The following is a 17,632-nucleotide window of genomic DNA, read 5'->3' as shown; positions in this document are numbered from 1 at the left end:
AATTCTGAGGCGTTGTTCTCCTGGCCCAGCCAGTGACTGTCTCCTTTAGTCCCTAAACTAACCAGAGCCTGAGATCGGGGTGTGCGCCGCCAGCCCCCAGAGGCTGCAGGCTCCTGCTGGCCGCGGTCGCAGCCCGCCCTCCACTTGGACTTGGCCGCTGGAGCAGCACAAGCAGCCTTTCTGCTCCTACTCCTCCAACCAGCTTCCCTCCATGAAAGGGCCAGGTTGACGCATCAGCTGTGCACCTGCTGTGAGTCTCTTGCAAGGTGGCTCGCCGCAGGCTGCCCTGTGCACCCCGGAGCTCCGTGTGGGGTCTCATCTCCACACACAGACTGGGGGGGGGGAGTATTTTCCCCAACCTACTGCAACGGCTCACCCTGGGCGTGGGCGGGAAGCCCTGAAATGAACTTGGCAGGGATTGTCAGGTTCAACCCCGTCATTTCGGAGATGGGGAAACTGAGGTCAGAGAGAGGAAGCATCCCACTTTTCAGGCACACTGGCTGAGGAGGATAGCCCCCGCCACTTCACCCCTAGAGAAAAGTCACTATAGAGTAGTCTCGATGGTTCATCAATTTTGCCTTTTTATGCGAGGGTTTTCTTTTTTTGAGAGAGCGGAATCTCCATGCAGTACTCTTTCTGCAAAGGGCAATTTACTTAGCAGATTTTACCTTTAATAGGAGGGGGATCCTGGCAGCCCCACGTTGCTGTGCTTCTGCTCTCGGACTTGGGGAGGAAGGAGCATCAGGAAGCCTCACCTCCCTGGGGAGGATCCTTGGGAAGACGAGTGTAAGTAGGGGATGAAGGGAGTGGGCTCCTGGGCCCCCAGGAGAGGACGGGTGGGTCCTCTGGCTGTCTCTAAGCCTCTCGGCCACCGCTGACCTTGTAAACCTGGAACCTCTGAGAACCTGAACCGTGAAAAGCTGAGACGCTGACTCAGCAAGAGTTAGAGACTACTTGCCTACTATTTGTGGGGTGCTTCAGCGAAGTGCGGCTTGCTAATAAGAGCGGCCCTTGTTCCTGACCCACACCTCCCCTCTCTCTCCTTGCGCTGACACTAACGCTTGCCTGAGCACTTCCCTGCTGGTCAGATTTGGAACGATCGCCTTACTCTGTTCCTCATGTTAGCATCAGGAACTCAAAGACGAAGCCAGCCTGTAGCTCCTTGGAAGGTCAGGACAGTGGCCTGCAGGTAGGTGGGTGTTTGAGGGGAGCACCCAGAGACAAGTCCATCAGTGCTCCCACTTGGGACAGAGAACCCCCCCAAACCAGGACCATCTTGCTGTGCCTGCGTACATGACCTATTTTCTGGCTACAGCTAGTATTACCTGTTCTAAACACCTGGAATTACCTGCCTGCTTAGTCACCTTCCCTCTGGCTTCAAACAGCTGTAGGGCCCCACCCCCTCTCCCCCTCCTATCCATCTAGGGTCCCTCCCTCCCCTTTTTCTTCCTGGAAGGATCTGGAGGTACCAGATCCACAAGTTCTGATGTCTTTAAAAGGATCAGCCTGGGCAATAAGGCTCATTTGAGAGCTGTGACATTCACCTTGACTAGTGAAAGTCCAACAGCCAATCCCCTTTTGGCTTCCAACTGGGCACCATGAGGGCCTGCGTGCCCCTGATAGTGGCCATACTCTGCAGCCTGGCCTGGGCCGGTAAGTCACTATCTGGTGGGGGTGAAAGGGTCCTGCATAAAGAAGCAGAGAGTTAGGGAACTTGGTAGAGGGACAGCAGAGTGGGACAAGGGAGGGTCAGCTCGGTCCTAGAGCCATGGAGCACCTTAGACCTATCCCTATTAGAGTATAGTTGTCGTCTCTGGGGTGGAGGGGACTGTGTGAAGGGGGTTGCAGGGCTGATGGACTAATGTCATGGAAGCCCCTTCCTGAGTCCTTGGAGGACCAGACCCAAACATTCCTTAGTCCAACCTGACTTTTGATCTCACCAAGGTTTGTCTGTGGGACGGCTGTATGATATAATGCCAGGGCTGTGGCCTGCTGGGTTTGAGGGGCCTGGCTGCCCTTGGTCGCTCCCTCCAGTGCCCTGGGGGTGGGTCGGCTTGTTTGGGATGGGACCTTGCTCTGGACAAAGCCTCAGGAGATGGGCAGGCTCAGGGGGAAACCGGAAAAGCCCCTGGCCAAGAGGGGGGTCATGCGCTCTCTGGGCTGTAGAAGTGGTCAGCGGAAGGGGCCCTCGACCCAGTGTTCGAGGAGCTAGAGCCCAGAGAAGGGTCCTGGCCCACAGTTACTAGCTGGGCGGGGGTGGGACCGGCAGGTGGACAGCAATGTTTTCTTCGGTAGCTGTGTAAGATGCTGATGCTGATGTGTTCATTGGTCGTTGGTTAATGGGCGCGGAGGAACGAGTGCCAAGGGAGGGGGCTGAGCCGAGAGGTGTGGGGAGAGTTCTCCTCTGCCCAGAGGAGAAAGAATCAGAACTTGATACCCACCCCACCGAACCCAGGTTATTCCTAAATAAAACTGCCGTAAGGATGAATTAAGATAATGTATAAGAAGCACCTCACGTGGACTGAGAGCTCGAGGAACTGGGGTTTTGGTCACGATTCTGCTTATACATATTTCTGGGAGAAACTTCCTCCTTTCCAGTCAGGTTATGTGTAAGGAGACCCGTAATGGGATTCCCAGATGGAAAACCTTGAAGGAAGAAGCTACTCCCAGGCCCCCCTGTGCTGGGAGGGACCATGTGCCTCTACTTCGGCAGCAACTGAGGGCAGCTGGGACTCGGCTCTGTCGGGGCCCTGGGTGGTGGACAGCCAGCAGGGAGGCCGTGGGAACTTCTCGCTTAATGTGAGCGAGTGGCCGCTGGGTTGGCACATCCCACTCTCAGGAGAGGAGAGCGACTTGAGACATTGGGTCCCGGGGCAGACCTCGCCGGGGGCAGAGGCAACACTGGCTCTAGAAGTGCCAGGTGGGGCCCTTGCACCTGGGGGTGATCTGATCTGGCTGTGGGATGGATGGGGGGTGCGGGTCCAGTGGGCAATGCCTCCTTCTTCCCTAACGTGGGCGGGCAGAGGCTCAGCTCTTGTCCAGCCTAGTGCCAACGTCTCAGAACTTAGATGCAAGACTATGAATCATACGGAGGAGTCACTGCCAGCCTTTGGACCTTGGTTGTTTCAGGGGAATGGGGGCAGGAAGCATGAATCTTCTTGGTCGACTCGGTCTCCAGGGAAACAACATTTGGGGCGCCTGGACAGGCACGGATGTAGGATGGTGACCCCATCCTCCGAGGGGCTGAGTGCTGGTGTAAGGGGGACATCCAGGCTTGGGACCAGCCTCTCTTGGTGGGCAGCATGGCTAGGGAGTGGGCCTTCTGGCATATCGAAGTCCTGGAGAGTGCAGAGAAATGGAGCGTCTCATGAAACAGGGGGGCCCTAAGCTTTTCAAGGAGAAATGGAGGGAAAGCCTGAGTCTGAGACAGGCAAGGCCAAAATGAAGAAGGCAGAGGCTCAGAGAGATGAGGCAGGTGGTCACTGGGACAGTGACTCAGCGCCTGGCCATTGAGCGAGGCTCACACAGAGCCTTGTGTGGCCCACAGGCACAGGGCGGGGACACCGGAGTGAGGAGTCAGGGTGACTAGTCCGCTGAGTGTCCCCAGGACAGCACAGTGAGGCGCCCACGAGGAAAAGTCCCTCCTACCTCTCCCCTCCACCCTCAAATTCCAAGGTCGTCTTGAAGCAGACCAAGTTTACAGGGGAACCCCTGGAAGGGGGTTCTTACTGGGGACAGAGTTCTTGAACAGAGATGAAAAAGTCCACTCAGTCAGGGCTGTGGGGGTGTTCTCCTGAGCTCCACAGAACTGACTATTCCCTTGGAGCCCTTCTCAGCTGGTGCCAGCAGCCGGAACGAAGTGAATTCTTCCCTGGGGCTCTGCTGATCTGGCCCATTGTGAACGCTGCCTTGATTTGTCCGAATTTTCTCCTTTCGGATTCTGGGTGTTCTGCCAGGCTGACCGGGCAGGCAGCTGACCGAGCCTTCCTCCTGGCCTAAAAAGTTCTCCTCGAGGTCTTCGCATTCAGGTTCCAAGGGAGCATCATTTAAGATTCAAGAGGAGTTCCCCTGAGCCTGAAAGGACAAGAGGCCTTGGGCCTGGTTGTTTTTCAGGACAATCCACTGGATCAAAGGCCTGCCTCGCTGGCCACGTGGGAGGCCCTGGATGCAACTTGAGGCTGCCTCAGGACCTGCTTAACCTTGACCTGACACCTCGCTCATGTAAATACAGGCTCCCAGCAATGACGTCAGCTAGGAAACTGTGGGCAGCATAGATGCACTGACACCCCAGTCCAAGGGATGGCACGGCTGAAACCCAGGAGGGAGTCAGCTAGATGGAGTGCATGGACACGGAAGCCTGCTCCAGCCCGTCTGCACACTTGCCACACCGCAGCTGGGCATGCCCCGTGATCCCTGTTTATTTCTCTAAGACGCACACGTGCTACTATGTATCGTGTGCTGTACTGAGCGCTTTACAAATACCAACTCATTTAATTCTTACACATATTCTAGGAGACGGACTCCATGGTCATGACACTTTCACAGATAAGGAAACCGAGGCACAGAAGGTCCAATAACTTGTCCAAGATCTCAGAGCTTGAAAGCAGCAGAACCAGAATTCCAGCCCCATGCAGTTCTGGCCCAAAGTCCAGGTTCTCAAGCTCTTTGCTACGCCACCCGTGTGAACACAACAGTATAAACCCTAATCCCAGAATCCAAACCAGTAACTAAGCCCACATCCTTACTACTCACCTCCCACCCCATCCAGGCTTCAGTTGAGATACTGTGCCGGTGTGGGATCACCCCCAGAAGCAAACCCCAAATCTAGTCTCAGGCAAACGTGGGATAATTTCTCTTCTGTTAATCTTGACACACTCTTCAGCTGTGAAGTGGTGTTAAACCTATTCCCTCATTCCTCAGCCCAACAGTAATACAAAATTGTTATTTTATCAGTAAATTTAACTCAAGCCCAAATCCAACCGTAGCTGTTAATCTAAATCTAACTAATCCTAACTCTGGCCCCGATTAGGTTTCAGTTTCTTCATTCGTACAAATTCCGATGCTAATGGCAACCCTGACTCTGATCTTGACATCCGCCGTCGCCCACAGCCTGGCCCCTAAACCCAGCCTTCGTGAAATCCAAACCTCAGGAACCTCAAGTGGAAACAAAGACTCTGTAATTACTCTGAAAGCTCAAAGTGGAAGGAAAGGGCCCCTGAAGCTGGCTGTCACCCTGGTGTGCTCCCCACCCTGTCTTTGCTGGGGTGGGCATGGCGGGGGTTGTGTTTTTAGGAGTGGTAGTGGGTTTGTACCATTTCTTTCAAAGTTTTTGTCTATGCCCCTTGTGACCAAAAGTTTGCTTCTGCAAGCCATGTGGCTGGAGTAAGGGATGTGGTCTGTGGTTACACAACGGATCCTATTCCAGAATCCAATTCTCACCCATACTCGCCTCGCTCCCCACCCGAGTGTAAACTAATTCAAACGCATTCCAAGGACTAGAAGAAACAGAAAGACAGGACCCGGGGGAAACAGGATGCAGGGGAGACCAGGCGAAGGGAACAACGAACAAAGCAGCAGAAGACATAAAAGGGACAGGATGAGAGGAAGGGGGTGTCACAGGGGAGAGGGCCGGCGGGATCCCTGGGGCAGCAGTGTCTCACCTTCATCTATGGGAGAGGTAAACAGTGGCCTGTGGGTCACAACCAGCCCACAGACCTCTTTCGTTGGTCTGCCTGAATTTTTTAAAAATTGGAAAACTTCACATAAAAATGAAGGCTCCTCTGGAGAAACTAGAGGCTGTAGCGACACTGCGCCTGTACCCCAACATGGCAGGAGCGGCCGGAGCTGACAGTGGCTGTCAGTTTCAGGCCGAGCATCACTTCCAAGCTTGTCACGGTCCCCACCGATTCTTACGGCCTCCTTGCTTATTTACTTGCTTCTATTAGGGGTCTCGTCTCACTCAGCAGTTGAGTCTGTGACCCTCATCTATGTTATGAGCCCCGCAATGTAGGGTGGGGGTGGGGGTGGCGACGAGGCTTCTGCCGGCGCGTGGGAGGCTGTGTGTGTATTTCCCCCTTGCAGAGAGCAACGGTCTTTCCTGCAAGGACAGGCCCGTGCCCTGTCTGTCCGCAAACCCTACTGCAGGGGGCACCTTGATGAGGAGAAGAGGATTCTCACAGAGTTGAGTTTGTGACCTTTACTGCCCGTAGGAAAACTGGAGTCCTGTGCATCTCGCTGTAACGAGAAATTTCACCGGGACGCTGCCTGCCAGTGCGACCACCAGTGTCCCCGGCATGGGGACTGCTGTGAAGACTATGAGCACCTGTGTACTGGTGAGGCTCCTTGTGGGGTGAAGGGTCTGGGAGGCATGGCGGGCCAGGCTGTGTCCTCACCCAGACTGCCTGACGGGACGCTGGCTCGGGTGTCCAGCAGTTCAGAGTAGGGGTTGAGACTGATGACAGGGCTCCAGGGGCCCGAATGAGGACACTGAGGGGCAGCACAAAGGTCAGGGATTTAGCCACTACTTGTCCCAGGTAGTCTAGGATGTCCCCAGTGTAAAACCCCAACTTAAAAGAAAATAGATGTTATTTACCTGGAATATCTATCTGAACTTTCGGGCTTAACAATACTATTTTGGAAATTTAAGTAATTCCCCAGACAGCAGAATGGTAACAACAATAATATAGCATGTATCCCATTACCAATTGTAATTCAACACTTTACATCACAAAAGTGTAAGAATGGAGTCGAACTTTCCAACTTGCTTGCCACCAGGAAGCCTGCACGACATCACAGTGACTGTCGTGATTTACACCACTCTTCCTATAATGAGTGGACCGAGCGGCTGTGGCATCTTCAATCTGTCATTCCCTGTCCAGTGATTAAATGGGACATGCACTGCTCTCAGAAGCCTCTCAGAAACAATTGTTTCTCTGCTACTCTAACAACATAGTTTTAAAGGAATCATTTGAAAAAATTATTTTGAATAATCCCCTTGTTTGGATGCTTCCAGTGTTTCAGACTGCCAGATAAATGGTCTTCTCCTTTGTGACATGAAGGCTTGTTAAGTTCACTGTCAAACCAGGTGCCCCGACTCTCACTTTGGAAAACATGATCACTAAAGCCATGGTAGGTAATGGCCAGCAAGACCATGGCATATATGGTGGTGCAGGTTGTGCACTGCGCAAGGGCACCTGGCTGAGAAGGCAAGTTGACCAAAATTGAGTCCATACCCTTCTGGCCAATCCATGTGCCTTGCTGAAGAGTTAGGAGAAAGGAGTCCCTTTTCCTAATTTTTCCGAAGGTGGTATCTGCTGACCCAGCCATGTGCCCACTGTGCTGCTTCTACCCAGAAGGAGCCCGCATTCAATTTACATGAAAACACCATCTATACCAGCAGAAGTTCTGCTGACCAGGCCCAGGGAGGGGAACTCGGGTCCGGAGCTCAGTGCCAGAATCAGAGCCTGCCCTTTCCCCCTGCCTTGTGCCCTGTTCAGCAGACACAGGAGAGCCTGTTCACCCTGGACCATCGGTCTGGTGTTTCATAGCACCGACAATACTTGGCTTAGGAGCCAGTCCATCTCCAAGTCTCTGATTTGCACCTCAGAATCCTTTTCCCACAGAAAAAATCCGGATGATGCTTGAGACTCTAAATCAGCCCTTGAAAGTCTATTTAGCATAACATTGGCGGAGTTAAGAACCCTGTGGATTGTCGGCAGCACAAGTGAGTGATCAGAAGATGTGTGTTGGCTGAAGGAACCACCTGCCCTGTGGTTCTGACGGCAATAATACAACACAATCCAGCAAACTCACTAACGGATTCTGAATCACTTTGGAAGTGTTATTCCTTGGGGGAAATTACCCCCTCTGCGTGCCAGAGAGGAGCTCAAAGTCCCTAGGAGCACCCTGCCTCTTCCTCCCCACCCCCACTCCACCCACGCTGCTCTGCCCAGAGTCCGGGCCGGGCCGCAGTCACACAGCGGGCAGGCCAAGGGCACAGGGCAGCACCATGAACGTGCTTTTCTGAACACTCCCCTCCCCCTCCCGGTCTCTGTGGCCATTGCCAAGTGTAAAGAAAGAAGGGAAGTTGGTATCTCAGGAAACAGCTCTTAGTCCCAGAGAGCCTGGGTGGAGTTCACCCTTGACTGTGACTGGGAGCTGTTATAGGTAAGGGATGTTCCTAAGTGAGGGCCTTGTCATTTGGAGAAGGGCAAGCTTGTCCCTCTATCAACGTACATTAAAGAAAAGTCATACCCAAATCAGGGTTTGCAATCCAGGGAGGCACACTGAGTACCAGAATGCTGAAGTGGCAAGGAGAGTTGTCACCTGGGGAAATTCCTGCACTTTCTGTAACAGTTTTCAGTCCTGTTCCCTGCTGTCTTCCATTTTCAGTTTGTCCCCGTGTTCATTGTGCCTTAGCCCCTATTTTGTATTTTCTTCCACCTCACTGCTTGTCCCAGAGGCTGGGGGACCTGAGAATCAGACATGAGGGGAAGGGAGCCCTCGGGGGTGGCTGGTGACTCTGCTTCTCTGACCTACAGTGGAAGAGGACCCCGAAGAGCCAGAGCCATTCCGGGAGCTGGAGGAAGAGGTGTTGGAGGCCCCAGCTAGCAGTGAGTCTGCCTTTCTAAAGGGGGGCCTGCAGGCTACAGGAGGAGGGACGCGAGAGGTGACAAGGAGGAGGCAGCCGTCCCAGTGGCAGCAGGCACAGGCCTGAGCCAGACGGACCCCAACCCCAGCACCGGGAGGCGGTGGCCTCGGCAGCCTGGGGAGTAGGCAGGAAAGGGAGTCTGAGGCCTATGGAGGGAAGTGGAAGAGATTTTATTTTTAGAGTGGGAAGATTATAAAAACAACAGGCCAGAAAGTAGAGTTTGGCCTCTCGGAAAGGGCTTCCTGACCGTGGAGGGTGTGCACCAACCCAGCCTGTTTGTTTTCCTTCCCCAGAGATCTTCAATAGGAGTGCTGAGGACGAGGCTGGGGGGAGGGGGGACCCAGCCGGCGGCGGCCCAAGTGACCTCTAGGGGTCTGCTCTGGACACACCTCTCCCTGTCCTCTTAGACCTGTACTCGGCACCCAGCTCCTGCCGGGACCGCTGCCACGAGGCCTTCGACAGGCACCAGCCATGCCACTGCAATGCCCGCTGCCCAGAGTTTGGGAACTGCTGCAAGGACTTCGAGAGCCTGTGTGGCCACGGTCAGTCTCCTGCTCCCTTTAGCACAGCCCCAGAGATGGAGGAACTCTCCAGAGCAATAGTTCTCCAGCTGCGGTCTCTGGAGCAGTAACATCAGTTACCATCTGGGGATATAGGAGAACAGGAAGCTTTAGGGCTTGCCCCCAGACCCACTGAATCAGAAACTCGGGGGGGGGGCCCACTAACCTGTTTCAACAAGCCCCCCCAGGGGATTCTGGTGCATGCCAAAGTTTGAGAACCTTCCCAGATGAGGGGGCAGTGTGGACATTCTACGGGCAGAGCCCTGTGTCAATTTTAAGTATCCTTTAGGCCCGAGGCCCCTGCCTTCCAACCACTAGGGTGATGAATTGCAGCCTCTTTCCCTGGCTGTCGGCTTCTGGAAGGTGCCCAGGGGAGGGGGCACACAGACTGCTCTCCCTTGCTCAGGCCTTCCTTAGGCTGAGAAACCCCTCCCCCATTCCTCCTAGAGGGCTTCTCGTACAGCAGGGACGCCATAACCAAGGAGGAGCTACAGAGCATCTCGGAGAAGATCTACAGGGCAGACATCAACAAAGCCCAGAAGGAAGACATCATTCTCAATAGCCAAAACCGCATCTCGCCCTCAGAGACCAGAGACCAAGTGGACCGCTGCCCAGAGCCGTGAGTCCCCTTCACTCTTCCTGCACAGGGCCCCTCACCCCTGCTCCCGCCCCCAGCTCCCCCCAGCTCCGCTTCTTTCCAAGCCTCAGCTCTTTTCTCCTCAGGGCAGGCAGGATCAAAGGGAGAGAAGAAAATAGGTCTCCTAAGACAAAGAAAGCCATCTTGAGGGACTGTGGGTGTCCAGCTGGGAGGGTTTCTGTGATTGACTGGGCTGCGAATAGAACTGACCTTCCAAGAGCTGGAGCAGGAGAAAAGAGCGACCTCACGCACACCCTCCCAGAGGCTCTGAAGCCCCCACGCTGCTCCTGACCCCACTTTCACATGCCTGCCCTGGCCTGTCTGGCTGTCCCTGGAGAGGGTGGGGGGTTCTGCTCCTCATTCAGGCCTCCCTCGGGCCTCCCTCTGCCTCCCCCAGCCTCTTCACATATGTCAACGAGAAGCTGTTCTCCAAGCCTACCTACGCAGCCTTCATCAGCCTCCTCAACAACTACCAGCGGGCCACGGGCCGCGGGGAGCACTTCGACGGCCAGCAGCTGGCCGAGCAGGATGCCTTCCTCAGAGAGGTCATGAAGACTGCGGTCATGAAGGAACTCTATGGCTTCCTCCGTCACCAGAGTGAGTGAGCCTCCCAAGCCCCCCAAGGCAGTGCTGAGGACTCGGTGTGTCTGCAGGAGAGCCTGGCCCCCCGGGGGCTCCCAGGTGGGGAGGTGAAGAGAGCCGGTGGGGGCTGTGTGGGTGCCAGCGGACTTCTGCGAGGGGCCGGGAGGGGGCCAGAGAGGAGCCCGGGAGAGACCATGGGCCTAAGGAGCGGCGGAAGCCTCCGTCTGGCTTGGAAGTCACCCCTCTTTTGCTTTACTCTGAGCTGCCTGGTGTATCCCCACCATTCACTGCTGCAGTCTCAGGGTCTCTGCAGGTCGGGGAGTCACCCTGCTCCACCCCACTTCACCCCTCCCGCCTGCTCCAGGTCCAGGAAGGATTGTTGGCTCACTCCACATTTTTGCTGGGGAAACAGCAACAGAAAATCACCAAAAGCTCCGAGAGGGACGTTCTCCCGGGAGGGGTTCTGGCTAGCGGGGCTCCAGAGAGGGATACATTTGAATCAGACCGAAGAAGGTTGGAGCGGCAGGAGTTTTTGGCGGAGGCTTGTGTTCCTTCTTGTCCTGCAGATTCCTCTCCTGAGCCCCAGGCAGCTGGGCTGGGCCTCATGGGCAGCTGTGGCCAGGTCTCCCCCCTGCCCGGAGTGGCTGCCTTCCATCTGCCTGCCTTCCCTTACCAGTGAGTTTTTAGGGGTTTTTAGGTAAAGTGGGTGACGCGCAGGCAGCCCCTGTAAAGAGAGCGCGATCCCGCACCGCCCCCTGGCGGCCTCTGCAGCAAACACAAGCGAGAATCTTGTGAGGACAGCCCCCCAGCTTTCCAGACAGAAGTGGAGGTCCGCACAGGCTGGCTGACTTGTCTGACACCAGGCAAGTTGTGAGCCGAGCCGGGTCTGGGACCCAGGGGTCCGATACTGAGCGCGGGCTGTTCCTTCTCCTGTCCTCACCTCTCTCCCTGTCCGAATCCAGACTGTCCCTCAAGTTCTAGCTCACGTCCCACATGGCTGACGCTGCCCCTGCCCCAGCTCACCGCAGGCTTTCAGCATCTCCTCAGAGGTCAAGGGTTGGGGGGTGGGTAACCCCAAGTAGCCTCGGGCCAGAGAGCCTCTGCCACTTGTTGGTGCAACCATGGGCAAATTATCTTAGCTGCCAGAGCCTTATCTGTGAAATGGGGTCTTGGAGAATGAATGCACGAGAAACACTCAGTGGGAAGCCTAGCACCGGGTAAGTGGCAGCCGTTCAGGCTGAGAACCCATTCTCTGTTATTTTGTGTACATTTTGTCTCGTTTTCTGACTGTGTTTCAAGTCCTCGAGAGGATGGAAATGTCTGGTATCTTTTTGGTACCCACACACGATTCTGAGCGGCGGACAGCCAGTATCCGACGGCTCCCTCAATTAGAGCTCGAGCCCCGACTTTCCCGTTGGGTCCCTCTCCAACATCTCATGCAGCCGTCTCATAGCATCTACTCAGAGAACTCATGATTCCCACCCCTTCCTCCTCCCTCGGTCCTCCCCGCCCCATCAATGACGTCATAGTCGATCTCATTGCTCAGGCCCACACCCCAGGAGTCCATTCGATTCTTCTCTTTACCTCATGGCTCCCCACCTCCAACTCCTCCATCAGTAACGTCTGCCACGCCCGCCTTCAAAATCTATCCCTGATCTGCCCGCTTCTCACCCCTCGTCCACGGCTGCCACCCCTGCTTCTGACCTGGACAAAGTGTTAGCCTCAAAACTGGTCTCTCTGCTGTGCCTACACACCACTGCCTTTTTATAAACACGACCAGAGTGAGCCTTTAAGAACAAAGCTATCACATAATTCCCCTGCTTAAAGCCCATCGGTGGCTCTCTCACCTCTAGGAAACTATATAAAGTCGTTAGGAGACCAGTTACCGTGTGTCATGGTCACATGGGCTTGAGTGCCGTTTCTACCTCTTATTAACTGTGTGATCTTGTGTGAGTTACAGAACCTTGGTCTGCCTCAATTTCCTCATTTCTAAATTGGGGATAATTAGGATTGACCTTACATGAAGATTCAATGTGAGGACTGAAAGCACTTAAAACAGTCTGGGCACATAGAATGTAGTCAGTAAATCTGAAATATTTTTGTATTACTACTTTTTGACTGACACCCAACTTTCTTGCCTTGGCTTATGAGGCCTGGCCGCTGCCTACCCCTCCGACCTCCTGTCCGGATACTACCCCCCGCGCTCACTGTGCTCCAGCCACACTGACTTTCCCTTAGCTCTTTGAACACAAAGGCCAGGTCATCTTAGAGCCTTGCACTTGATGTTCCCTCTGCATGGAATAATCTTTCCCCCAGATTTTGTGTGGCTGACTCCTTATCCTTCAGGTCTCTGATTAGTGCTACCTTCTCAGAGAGGTCTTTCTGATCTTCTTTTCTAGAAGAGCCCAACCCCATCCCAACCCCACCTCCAGTCATCTTGGGATACTTTCCTTATTTTCTTCATAGCACTTATCTGCAATCATATTGTTTATTATTTGTCTTTTCCCCTGGAATGGAAACCATGAAAGCAGGATCCTGTCCTTGCTATGCCCGTAGATCGGGCTTGGCACAGAACAGGTGCACTGTGGGTAGTTATTGAATGGAAAACTGAACACATTCGTTGGTTGAAGCCCTGTGTCTCTTGATGTGCTGGAGCAGGCCACCCTTCCCTGCTTCCCAGGACCTGGCCTCGCCTTCCCCTCTCTCAGGTGCTCTGTGTTCCTCCCCACAGACCGCTACAGCTCAGAACAAGAGTTTGTCAGTGACTTGAAGAACATGTGGTTTGGTCTCTATTCAAGAGGCAATGAAGAGGAGGACTCAAGTGGTTTTGAACACGTCTTTTCAGGTGGGATCATTCTGCGTGGAAAGAAGGAGTTGGACGAATGAAGAGAGATAGCCTCCCTCAGGAGTAGGGCAGCATCAGGCACCAATGAATCGGCAGCCAAGCCAACTGGCAGGGACGGACATGTCCACTCCCTAGCCAAGACGGAGGGGTCCAAGGAGCCGTTTTTGAGGAACAGTCTCCTCTGGAGTATCTAAAGGGGAAAGGAGATCAGACACTGGGTCTCCCAAAGGGCACACATAGGAAGGGAGATGTGTTTGGGGGCAGGGCTGGCTACTTCTGAATGGTCCTCTGCTTTCCAAGAGGGCCATGGTCTTTCTCCCCACTACACCCTCCCCCCCATAAAGCTCCACCAAGTGTGGCTTGCTACTGGAGAAATGGCTGAGAGGAATATCCCAGATTGGTCATCCGGAGCCAACCGGGAGGAGGAATTCTCCCAAGGGCTTGAGCTGAAAGGGGGTGGGGAGGGCTTTCTTAGGTGAGAGCTGGGGATGTGTGGGATGCTGGGGAGTTGGTGTAAGAGGCTAAGTGGGTATGCATTCTACGAGCCAAAGTCTGCAGAAGGGGGACAGCCTTGGCATGGGAGGGGCAAAAGGGGCTGGAGGGGAGGCCCAGATCACCCACCTTGATCTCTTTATTATAGGTGAAATCAAAAAAGGCAAGGTCACCGGCTTCCATAACTGGATCCGCTTCTACATGCAGGAGAAGGAGGGCCTGGTTGACTATTACAGTCACATCTATGACGGCCCTGTGAGTACTGAGTGCTGACCCGTGGGCTGGAGCAGCTTATTAGTACCCAGACTTCCTGCCCTCCCCCTACACTCCCGGCAGCCGGACTTGCCTCCTACCCTGACCCTCGTTGGCCGTCTAGTGGAGATGGTGAAGATGACTTCCCTATCTGCTGGAGAGTGGGTTCAGGCAGCCAGGACCCTGAGAGTCCCTTCTAAAGAGCAAAGGCTCCAGAGCCGCAGAGGGCAGGAGGCAGAGAGCACTTTCTCTGGAGGAGAGGTGGGGCGCAGGGGAGGAGCCTAGAGGGGAAGACAAGACTCAAAGATGTGTAATGACCCCTGCCCAAACTTCCTTAGAATGTGGCCTTGGCTGGAAGTTTCAGCCTGGCTTGTCTGAGTTCAACTCCTTACGTTTTATAAAAAAGAAACGTTTGCTGCCCTGTGCCAGTTAATAATTTGGGTACAAAACTGTCCTTCTGCTCCACGACTGGTGGCCACAGGAAACAGGCATGGTCCCCGCTGCCCTGGTGTCAGTCACAGGAATGCTGGTCTGGCCTCTCAGGGAGATGCACACCCGCAGCTCCACACCGAGGGTCCAAGGAGGGCTCAGGCACCTTAGCAGGGCAGACCGCTTCCTCGGTCCATGTAATGAATCCAGGCTCCCCACAAAACTCACACAGGCCCCTAACGGGCCATCAGCAAATCTTGGCTGAGGGCTACCACGTGCCACCTCTCTGTCAGACTCCGCTCAGTATTCACCAGGCCCCCTTTGCTACGCTCCGCAGTGGGATTCTTACCCCGACGTGTTAGCCATGCAGTTCAACTGGGACGGCTACTATAAAGAAGTGGGCTCAGCTTTCATCGGCAGCAGCCCTGAATTCGAGTTTGCGCTCTACTCCCTCTGCTTCATTGCCAGGCCGGGCAAAGTGTAAGTACTGGGCCAGCCAGGCCTGGGGAACAGGCTGGGGCCACAGGCTGTCCTCGGCCAGGACAGCAGGAGAGCTGGATTCTGCAACACAGTGGCTTCGACAAATCACCCTTCTGGACCTCAGTTTTCTCACTTGGGAAATGAGGTTGTTAGATAAGACTGGTGGTTGTCAAACTTTATCTTAGCGGCAGAACCACCACCTGAAATCTTATGCAGAACCTTCGTATATAAAACAGTTAGAAATGGAGTTGCCCTTGTGCTCCAAGCCTCTCTCTTGGGTCCCTAAGGCTGCTGGGGGAACCCCAAAGCCTCAGAGAGTATAGCCAGAAACCACTGGGCTTCATCTCCTCTAACATTTCAGGACTTTGGGTCCTACTACTTCTGCAACCCGAAGCAGACATTTAATTTCCGGGGGTTCAGCTCTAGAATCTGAGATTTTAGAATATTGCTCTGGGAACTATGAAGAGCAGTGTTCTTTAGGAAGACAGAAAATAAGGCGTAGGTTTTGAAGGGCTGCCTGTGCATGGGGAGCAGGAGGCAATGGCTGAAGAAAGCTGTGGCGGTTCTCTTGGGGGCTCTTCAAGTCCGAGTGGAGCCCTCCTGCATGGCTTGGGCTTCATCTTCCCAGTCAGGGGACAGACAAGGAGAGACGTGGTGGGCCCCTATGACTTGGGCATCTTTCCCCACAGGTGCCAGTTAAGCCTGGGTGGTTATCCCTTGGCCATCCAGACCTATCCCTGGGACAAGTCCAGCTACGGAAACGGCAAGAAATACATCGCCACAGCCTACGTGGTGTCTTCCACCCGATAGAGCTTGGAGCCGGAGAGAGCCATGAGGGCAGTGAGAGTTTCTGCAGGACTCAGGGGCTATCTGCTCGGGGCTGGAGGGGGCTGGAGGAGACTGGGAGGGATTCTCAAGTCTAAAAATGCCCTTATGGTTAAGAGAGAAAAGACACACATAAGACAAATGCAGAGAAACAGTCAAATCTTTGTGCTCCAGCATTTTGGAAATAGAGTCCAGACAGAGAAGATGGGAGCCCTCCGTAGCCCTTTGCCCTGATGGGAAGTGAAACCATAGACAAGCCCTTGACCTCTCCAGGCCTCATGTTTCCTTTTAATGTAAAGGGAAGGGGTTTGCCCCCTTTCTTCTTTTTGGAGTTGGTGAGAGGGCAAACCTGATGATATCATTACTGTGAAGGTGTTTTCAATTGTTCTTAAAAAGAACAGCAGATAAAAATTCAAGGTTTCTATAACGGCTGTTATCATACACAGCTTTGCAAACTGCAATTCAGCCCTATGTTGGGGCCCCAAAGAACTCTGGTCATGGAAATCAAGCAGTGGGTATTTGGTCTTTTCTAGGGTTATATCCTCTCAGAACAGGGTCTGGGAGAACCCTGAGGCTTGAAGGAGAGGATAGTGGGTTGACACAGTGAGTGAGCTTGGGAGGGAGTGAACTTCTCCAGGCCCGAGTGTTTTTGCACCCAGCTCAGTGAACGCATCAAGAAGCTTCCTGCTTGTAGATGTTTAGTGCATGTACAGAGGTGCATTTTGATCCCACATAGTTTGTGAAAGGGTTCCCCAAAATAGGAGGAAGATTTTGCACCTGAAGAAAGGACCTTATAGCTTGGTGACATTAACAATTACAAGGCTTATCCAGCAGCCATAATCTGCTGGAATTACTCTGGAATTAAAGACCAGGGAGAGTGAGGATCCCCGTTCCAACCTCAATTATGCATTTCTCCTCCTGTGACCTCGGGGAGAACCAGACACTGTTCCACAGAACTAGGCTTGAACTATGGTTTACAGGGTTCAAGTCTCTAATTAAAGTCATTAAGAAAACTTGAACTCTATCTCCTCTTTGTATATGACCGCCCTCAACTCTCTGCCTCCCTCCCTGCCTTTTCCCTGGAGCTGAGAGTGATGTCGCTGGCTTCAGATGCTCTTCAGGATGGTGTGCAGAATGTGGTAACTCCAAGTCCCTGAGGACTCATCAAGTCTCTCTAGCCAAGAGGGGAAGAGAATTCTTGCTGGTTGATTTGTAATGTGAAGAGTAGAAGGAGGGTACATCCGACTTCTGGTTCCACATATAAGGAGCTTGGAAGTCACTATTCCATCCTAACAACAAGTGAAAAACTGAACAGACTGAAAAATCAACAACTCTTCTTGGATCTGCAAGAGAGGAGAGGATGCAGGCCAACCATGGCCCTGAAGACTGGAAAGTCAGGCAACTATAGATTGGAATAAGCTTGGAAAGATAAGCTTATTGGAGCAGAGACTCTCAAGCAGAAAGCCGTTGTAGAAACCAGTGCCAGGAGAGGAAAATCTGAGCTGCAGTTGATGAATTGCCGGAAGGAGAGGCAGGCAGACTACTCTGAGTTCCAAACTCCAGGGGACCCTGGCATAGGGGGTGCCACCGTATTGTGAGACTGATCTCTAGCTCCACCAGGTTCCCATAGTGTGTATTAGAAAAACCCTCTTGGGCTTCTGGCACAGGGAGGAGAGTTGGAACCATTTTGAAATAGCCAGAGCACGTTGTCCTCGTTAACAAAGCCTGCCCTTGGGGGAAACTTGTTAGCCGGTGGCTAACCTGCCAGAATATTATCAGAGCCTAACTGACCTGGGGAAGGCAAATAGCCAACTCCACCCACGTTAGCCATCCTCTTCCACACAAAGGGGGCAAAAACCGGAGAAACACTTGTGAAGTTC

General features: G+C 53.7%; 1 protein-coding gene and 1 long non-coding RNA gene across 3 annotated transcripts in view; one reads left to right on the top strand and one right to left on the bottom strand.

Moving 5' to 3' along the window:
* The window catches only part of LOC123794813 (uncharacterized), a 29,751-nt gene that overhangs the window by 4,241 nt on the left and 7,878 nt on the right, over nt 1–17,632 (bottom strand). Inside the window, exon 4 of one of the 2 annotated variants that reach the window (XR_006780251.2) lies at nt 8,802–9,294. The exons of the other annotated variant lie outside the window; for it this stretch is intronic. This is a non-coding gene — a long non-coding RNA (uncharacterized LOC123794813). Of the gene's footprint in view, nt 1–8,801; nt 9,295–17,632 lie in introns of those variants that run through there. 2 annotated transcript variants of the gene reach the window in all.
* ENDOU (endonuclease, poly(U) specific) lies at nt 1,559–16,879 on the top strand. Its single transcript, XM_087855798.1, has 10 exons — nt 1,559–1,653; nt 6,210–6,332; nt 8,541–8,612; nt 9,058–9,192; nt 9,658–9,829; nt 10,245–10,444; nt 13,161–13,274; nt 13,915–14,021; nt 14,785–14,927; nt 15,617–16,879. Exons 1-10 carry the CDS (start codon nt 1,599–1,601, stop codon nt 15,735–15,737), a joined length of 1,242 nt encoding a protein of 413 aa, XP_087711924.1. The 5' UTR covers nt 1,559–1,598; the 3' UTR covers nt 15,738–16,879.

This window comes from Ursus americanus, chromosome 25 (assembly GCF_024610735.1).
Source record: "Ursus americanus isolate L20-20 chromosome 25, mUrsAme1.1.p, whole genome shotgun sequence".
NCBI lineage: Eukaryota > Metazoa > Chordata > Mammalia > Carnivora > Ursidae > Ursus > Ursus americanus.
Note: the sequence above shows the minus strand (reverse complement) of the source record. Positions and strands in the feature narration are given on the sequence as shown.